Raw genomic sequence first — 8,782 nt, 5'->3', positions numbered from 1 at the left:
GATAAATCAAAATTCATATTAATCACTTGTCACATGCAAAACAATGGATTGGGATCTAATAAATAGACTTGCCTTCCTAAACAAAAAAAAAAAAAAAAAAAAAAAACAGAATGTAAAAAAATAGTATCGAGTTACAAATGGTAAAGTGATCGTTTAAAAGTCAATAAGTATGTATTTATATAAACTAAACCAATACAAAATTGACAATAGTACAATATTAACATAATTACGATTATTTCGGATAATCATTCTTACAAATAATTATAAAAGAATCTATATCTATAATGTATTATCATAAATATTTTTTTCGCAATTTTTGTCTCATTGCAAATCAACAAATATAACAAAGAGAGAATGGGAAAAATCAACTATCTTATGTCCGTTTTACTGATGCCATAGCTCTACCATCAGCATCGAAAAAAATATTCTCTTTTCTCTAAGGAATCTGGATTGAGGAATATTATAATAGTGACATTCCTTTCATTTCAAATCGGGTCCGCGATATCGGTGTCGCAACGGAGCCGAAACTTTAAAAAAAAATTTCCGTTCATTACACGGAACCGAATACAAAAACATTCGTTCACTTTGTGTTTTGGAACCGCAGTATCGAATCAAATAGCATGCCACAACACAGACTGATTACTAAACGCTACGCCTTTTTTCTGAGGGCGAAATGTCATTAATAAATGTTTAAACCCAAATTTCAAGAGGAGCTAAGTACAAAGAAACAACAGAATTTTAATAAGTAACTCATTCATATCGATATTTCTTGTATTTACTAATCTTATTCCATGTCATCGTTATATATTTCAGAATTACTCTCCATGTTGATAAGGTATTTCTTTCATTAGGAAAGAAATGACATAGTTACTGGAACACACAGAGACATATTGTGTAAAATGAGTATTGCATCAGACTGGCTTTAACAATACAATAATAGAATTAAAAGAAGTTGAAATAATCTATCAATAAATACACTCTTCTAAATTTATTTTGCGCCTGACTTTATTTGTTATCATTTTTTGATAGGAAACGACAAACTGAAGAATTTAGGAATTGCAATGTCAAAATTTAATAAGATGAAAGAAGAAAATGTAATCATATGGTGGAAAAGTTAATATCATGAGCTATGTATGGCTAATTAAATATGCAAATTATTAGAGTTTTAATAATAGTTTCTTTTTTACCAATTAAGAATTGTTTAAAATAAGAGGATTGAGTTAAATAAGTATTGAGTTTTGTGTGTTTGAACACATATATCTATAAAAATGTTGAATTATTTAAAATTTTTATTATGTGTATATAAAAAAAATTTGTATAGTGTTAACTTTGAAATAGTATTGAATTGTTTTGTTTAGAAAAAAAAAAAATACTTATTAACCATAACTTGTTAAGAGCCAAATAGAAATTCTTTTACATAATGAATATAGTCTAAGCAGTTATTATTCTTGAAAAAAAAACTATAAAAGATAAATATGTTTAGAAAAATTTTATCTAACATTATCATATCTTCAATTCTTTCAAAGATTACACAATTTTTTAATCATATTTTAAGATACACTTTAACTTAAACTTTCTATTTGCTGTATTTTTTAACAGTTGTATTCTTGAACAACATCCAAGTATTCATAAAGTGTACTTCCATTTTCTGATTTACCATTTTATGATTATATTGCAGTAAAATATATAAATTTTTGCCCACACAATTTTTTTTTTTAGTATTCTAACTAATCAAAATCATTTTTCAGAGAGGAAAAGTCAAATCAGAAAAGATGATAGCTAAACAGAATATTACTTATTTTTATTAAGTTTGGTAAGTATAATTGACATAAAAATTATCCTTTTTTTTTTTCTCTCTCTTTCTTTTTTTAACCCTTAACTAGGGACGTGCAGTCTGTGAGACCGTTAGCGATGGATTTTTAGTCACCCCTATTCTATTTTTAGCTCAATTGAATGGAATGACTCTGTAGTTTCCTGTTTTGTGACCTTCAATGCATGTGCACTTTTTCAACCAATTTCAACGGATGCTTTTTTAAATAATTCAGTTAGTTCTTTTGAGCACAGTCTCTAAGACCGCACCTCCCTGTTAGTGTCCCAGTGATAAACAAGGCTTAACAGATAGTGCTAAAACTTGGGCTCTAAAATATCATCCAATTTACTGATCCTATTATGAAGCGGTGCTCCAGACACTTTTAAACTAAGCAAAAAGTGATTTTAGTGATAAGGATAATTGTACAGAAGAGTTTTTCAATGAACTGAATCTGATATGTATGTTCAAACAGAATTAATTTTTCTAGTGATAATGTATTTTGAAAAATTTATCAAATATATTAATATACCAAGAGATATATATACATAATTTATTGGTTGATTTTTATATTAGTTCTTAACCTGTATGTTTAAAATGCCCTAGAGAATTGCGCTATGAAAGTCACACAAGCCGATAAAAAAAAAGGGGCCAATTTTACCTATTGTCAATTTTTTTATTTTTCATATAATTGTTGAATTTTACATTATATTGTCTTCTATATACCTTCATTTACTGTAAAAATAAATATGATTTAAAAAGTAAAAAATATGTTTTTTCAAGAATATTATTTATTGTAACATTTAATTTGATAAGAAAATGTAAGTTCCAATGCATTTACTTTTTTCGATTATAATATATTTTGAAAAATTTGTAAAATATATCTATATATCAAGAAAAATATCTGCAAAATATATTGGCAGCTTTTCACCTAATACATTCATTAGAAAATTTAATTTGAGTGTAAATGAAATGCAGTCTTGTAGACTGCACCTCCCCAGTTAAGGATTAATCTAATTTATATATTTTCATTGAAGATCAAAGCTGAATACTGAATATTTTTTTCAAGGAAAACTTAGCTGTCAAAAGTTGAATCTTTTTGTTTAGGAGAAAAAGATATTGTATATTTATAATTTTTTTTTTTTTTTCAGCAGCAATAAATGAGTTATAGCTCTATATTTGCTATTTCTATATTTCATATCATTTGTCTTATATTATCATACTTTTTTATAATATCAATTAAAAATATTTTGTTTATGGCATGTTATTAAATTTTTATACCTAAACTTCTAACTGCATGGGATTCCATTTGTTACTTATTATTGTTTTTTATTATTATTTTGAAAATGTTTAGAAATTTGATTGATATTTGAAATTCCTACTATATATATTGGCTTTTTCTATTAGTTTACTGAATTATTGATATATAAAATAAATAATTTCAATTAAAGAGTTTGAATGCTATTATTTATTTTTATGTAAAATTATTGAAATAAATTAGTTTCTTCCCTTTAAATAAGTACTGTAGTTTCTCAATGATGTGTTTCCTTTGTTACTAAAGTAATTTATTATTTAAAAAGTATATATATGTGTGTGTGTGAAAAACATTACTCATTTAAAGTGCATAGCACTATCATATTTTACCATGAATTGATGAATATTCATAAATGGCAGATTATCCTTTCTAATTAGAAACTCTAAATTAATTATAAAAATGGATAATGAAAGAATGTTTTTATATCAGTCAAGAATGAATTTCCTAATATTTTCTGTTTTGATAAATTTGATATGTATATTTATTCAATGATTATAGAAGTTCATAATTAAGCATATTTTGGTTGGTTTGTGATTTGTGCTTACCAATTACAATTATACTGAGCTTACAAGTATTCTCTGCTATGAGTGAGAGTATATATCTATATACACACACATATATATATAGAGAGAGAGGTGATAGTATATATGTTAGACTGAGCCAATATAATTTCTTATGAAATTTTTTTGTTTGTTTCCATTTGATTTTTTTGCATGCATTAATTTATGCATTTGTTAACACTTTTTTCCCTTCTTCTTCTTCTCATTTTTTGAAGTTTTCATAAACAAGCTTCACGCCTTAATTAGACTTTGACACTGTATTTGGGAACCCCCGTATGTTATACATATAAATACTCATCTTAACGTGTTCTATCCAAATCTGTAAATATTAGATATTGCATGACTTATGGGGCACTTTGTATTTCATGAAATGTTTTTATTTACTATTATCAACAACCTTTCAAAACTGGGGCATTCCTTTTTAATTACCTATCATATTAATCTTGTTAATACTAAATGTTATAGATGTATTTTAATTTTTTGAATAAGTCTAATGATTATCAATGCTTTGAAGTATAAAAGTGTAATAAATATTCTTCATTACCTAGATTTCATATCTGCATTGGAAGAAACCTGGATGATAGTAGAATTTTGAAATGTTTGCAGGCAACTAAAAGGACTACTAGGTCATTATATCATTCCAAATCAAAGAAAAGAAATGATGAAAATTTGAAGATGAGAAGAAGATTTATAAATCTAGTTAGCACTATATGACATATGTAATGGAATCCGTCACTAAGAAATAGAAGCGAATTATTTATCCAGGAGACTTTTAGAAAATTTGTCATTCTTCAATTTTTCTCCCCTTCCTTATTGTACATATGTAAATATTTCTAAAGGTGCACTCAAAATTATTTTTTTTTTTATTTACGACTTAGATAGTAAAGGATATTTTCTGCATCTTTCAGGAATCCAGTATCACAAAATAAAATAACAAAAGAATAATTTTTCCAGCAGTTTTAAAAGAACTCAAATATTTTATAATTTTTATTTATTCACATATATTTTGTTTATTTCTACACACATGTATGAAATACATGTATGATATTTTATTTATTTCTATACACATGTATGAAGTCGAGATTTTATTCTTAGGGTTTGCATTGCCATGAAACATTGAAAGATTTATCTTTGATTGATAAAAAAGACAGTATTCATATGCTCTGTATAATTATCAAGGGCTTTAATTTCCATTTCAAAGCTGACTGCCTGTTTGTGACTAATATCGAGTTTTTTCTAATCGAATTGATTTTAAAAATTATTTTCTTCTCACTTATATCATGGAGAAATCATTTGCATGCGATTTGTGTAATCAAGTGTTTTCTCAGGAAAAAAATTTGAAAAGGCATTTACTAATCCATACGCAAGAGAAACCATTTGTATGTGATGTATGTAATAAAACATTTTCTCGGAAGTGCGCTTTAAAAATACATTCCTATTTGCACACGAAAGAGAAAACTTTTGTATGTGGTATATGTAATAAGGCATTTTCCCGACCGACCTATTTAAATATACATTTACAAACACATACTGGAGAGAAACCATTTGCATGTGATGTGTGTCAAAACGCATTTTCTAACAAGTCCAGGTTAAAGAAACATTTACTAACGCATGCGAAACAGAAACCGTTTGAATGTGATGTTTGTAATAAAGTTTTTGCTACGAAATCAAATTTAAAATCACATTTACGGACGCATACGAACGAGAAGCCGTTTGCATGTGACGTATGTAATAAAGCATTTTCTGTCAATTCAAGTCTAAGAGCACATTTACGGATTCATACGAAAGAGAAACCATACACTTGCGACGTATGTTTTAGAGCATATGCTCAGCGTTCGGGTTTAAAATTACATTTACAGACGCATTCGAACGAGAAACCATTTTCATGTGACGAGTGCAATATAACCTTTACTCAAAAAGGGAATTTAATGCGACATGTACAGAGGATGCATACGAACGAGAAACCATTTGCATGTGATGTATGTAATAAAGCATTTTCTCTCTATTCAAGTCTAAGAGCACATTTACGGATTCATATGAAAGAGAAACCATACACATGTGACGCATGTTTTAAAACATATTCTCAGCGTTCAGCTCTAAAATTACATTTACAGACGCATTTGAACGAAAAACCGTTTTTATGTGACGAGTGTAATATAACCTTTACCCAAAAAGGGAATTTAATGCGACATGTACAGAGGATGCATCAGAAAGATTAATTGTTTGCTTGTGACATTTGCTTTTGTGCTTTTCCTTGATTACATGATTTAAAAAGATATTTCCCTACACTACAGATATTTCCCTATATTTCGGTGGAAGAACCATGTTCATGTCCCATATGCAATCCAGGTGTTTTCTTAGCACAATTTCAAGATATATTTATATATTCATACAAAAAAGAAACCGTATGCATATGACTTGTGTATTCAAGTTTCTTCTCGGATGTCAAATTTAAAAGCACATGTTCGGTTTATTCTTTTGGAATGTGGACACACGTTTCATTATTTGTACATAGTTTTATTGAAATGTAAAATATGTATGCGGCTACAAATTTAAAATGTACGAAGACTTGTGCGTGAATCAAGCAATAATTTGAAACTTTTTGGTGATGTTTTTTTTTTATTTTTTTTTTATTTTATTTTTTTTTTTTTTTTTTTGTGCTTTTTGCAACCTTTTGGGAATAGATAGTACTAAACCGAGAATTATATTAGATTGCGATCGCTGGATATATGCAATTTGTGGCATATTACGAGTGAGAAATTGGACCAGGAATAACCAAAACGGTAATGATTGATTAAAATGCTCAAGCGGTAAATGAATCTTGTTCCTTCGTTTAGAAGACGAATTTTCATTTTTAAAATGCGCTTATTGCTACCATATTATCGTTTATATTTATAGGTAGTTGAAATGAAACACATTTCCGTTGCGTAAAGGACCTGAAGGACGAAGTGAACAATATTCGAAAAGATGACTTTATCAATTTACATAATGACTGAAAAAAAATTTACGTGCATGATTTTATTGACATTTCATGTTTAAAATTTCATTGTTGGAATTGTATATTTTGTAAAAATAAATCTATTTTATGTTGTTGAATGTACATATTCTCCAATGTCAATCGATAAATAAAATTAAAAAATACACACACTTACAAGAGTTTTTTAAATAATGATTTTAAAACTATTCATTTAAAAATTCTTATGTGTGTTGTTTTCTTTTTTTTTTTTTAACTTTTATACAACCAACGTTGCAATAAGATTTTACAGAAAGGTTTCCATAAATAAAGGTTAAAGTTTATTTATGTTAAAACCATTTTTTAATGGAAAGACTATAAAATTTAAAACATTGTGTTTGAAACATATCTTTCCTAGGTGAATAAATTATTATTTAAAATGTACCTTAATTGGTGAAATTAGTTTTGGAACTCAATTTAAAATGTACATTTCTTTGGTGAATAAATTCCAAATCTCAATTTGAAATGTACCATCCTAAGCAAAGTATTTTTGAAACTCAATTTGAAATGTACCTCAATAGGTAAAAATAGTTTTGAAATTAAAATTGAAACGCCCCATACTAAGCAAAATATTTTTGAAACATTTTCTCCATCTTTACGTGTTTATCAAACGAAACGTGAAATTTATTCGAACACCTTTCATTCGAAGTTGTTTTGGTAACGTGTGTATCCAATACTTATTGGTTGGAGGTTTCATAATTAAAATACCTCCGGGAGATTTCCACGTTTGGATAATGTTTTGGTGTAAATATGAATAATCTTTCTACTCCAAACGTAAACAATACAATGTTTGATTTTTTTTTTTTTTATTTTTTTTTGTTATCGGGTGCGCCTATATAATTGTTTCCGTTCTTGTATTGATTTATGAAAACGAAACTAAAACGTTCATCCGTCAATTCGACGTCTCGTCATTTTAAGAATCCTGGGGTCCACGGCTTCGTTTTATACATTTTTCCGAAAATGTGTGGGTAATGTTTTCATCTCCGTACTCCAAAAGAGCAATTTTTCTTGACACTTTACGACGTTCGATAGTGTCGATTAAAACTGTATATCCTTTTGCCAGTAAATACTTAATTTCATTTTGCAATTCTTGAAATATCGATTCGGATTCTAAAAGAGAAAAATTTTGAATCGATTCCGCGTTCAAATCTTGAGACATTTTGTATTCAATTTTCTTTGGATGATATGTGTTTTTAGAATCATAATCGGGAAATCAAATCGTTTTAGAATCAAATCGTTTTTAGTCATAATCGGGAAAATCCAGTTCGGAAAAAAATGGTACGATGTCGACACGATACTTGTAAACGATAAATTTCGTCCAATTTGAGTTGTCGGTAATAATCTTTACACAATAAACATGTTTCGACCAAAAATTTCTTTTTAGTCACGGGTGTAAAATATTTACAGGGAACGTTTATTTCAATTGGTGAAGGAATTGGGTGAAAAGAACCCATCTTGAATTGAACGAGTTGAAAGGTATTGAAATAAACGTTGAAAGATTTTGAAATAAAAATATTTCCTTCCCACCAATTGTGCGTGTGTCAAAATCTTAAAATTTGAATTTGTTTTTTCAAATATTAGACAAACAACACTTTTAGAGGTACATTTTATTCAAAACTTTTTATAACAATGAAATCCCATGTAAGCGTTTTAATGTTTTATTTACAAAATTGTCCACCAAGACAATAGACATGTTTAAACTGGCCTAAGGGACGTATTATGGAACTATTTCAAGACAAGTATAATGTCGAACGATTAGTCAGATTACGTGAAGCCAATGGGAAAATTATTCGTCTAATTCAACGAATCTTCACTTTGGAAATAAATTCTCCTGATATGTCCTAAAATGTAGCTGAAAATGCTTCGGATATCGATGATGCTGATCCTATGAGATATGATTCAAATGAGCACACTTGTCAGTCTCAGGCATTTCTTGTTTGTTTGTTTCTTATGGTACTTGCCACTGACAAGCCCGCTGTTACGAAGACAGCGATTTAAGCCTGAGGGGGACGTCTCTTATTTTTTATAGCAGCGCCAACTAGGGCCAAGAGTACGACTTTGCCACTCACGCATCATTCATTCGCTTG

General features: G+C 28.3%; 1 protein-coding gene across 1 annotated transcript; it reads left to right on the top strand.

Annotated features, from left to right (window-relative positions):
- The first annotated feature begins 624 nt into the window (after positions 1–624).
- Positions 625–6,787, top strand: LOC129988620 (zinc finger protein 782-like). Its single transcript, XM_056096886.1, has 3 exons — positions 625–745; positions 1,749–1,813; positions 4,231–6,787. The coding sequence occupies exon 3, from the start codon at positions 4,963–4,965 to the stop codon at positions 5,899–5,901; it is 939 nt and encodes a 312-aa protein (XP_055952861.1). The 5' UTR covers positions 625–745; positions 1,749–1,813; positions 4,231–4,962; the 3' UTR covers positions 5,902–6,787.
- The last annotated feature ends 1,995 nt before the right edge of the window (positions 6,788–8,782 follow it).

Source organism: Argiope bruennichi, chromosome 10, assembly GCF_947563725.1.
Source record: "Argiope bruennichi chromosome 10, qqArgBrue1.1, whole genome shotgun sequence".
Lineage (NCBI taxonomy): Eukaryota > Metazoa > Arthropoda > Arachnida > Araneae > Araneidae > Argiope > Argiope bruennichi.
Note: the sequence above shows the minus strand (reverse complement) of the source record. Positions and strands in the feature narration are given on the sequence as shown.

Excerpts from the sequence above, each read along its gene's own strand:
- LOC129988620 (XM_056096886.1), top strand. The coding sequence starts at position 4,963 with ATGGAGAAATCATTTGCATGCGATTTGTGTAATCAAGTGTTTTCTCAG.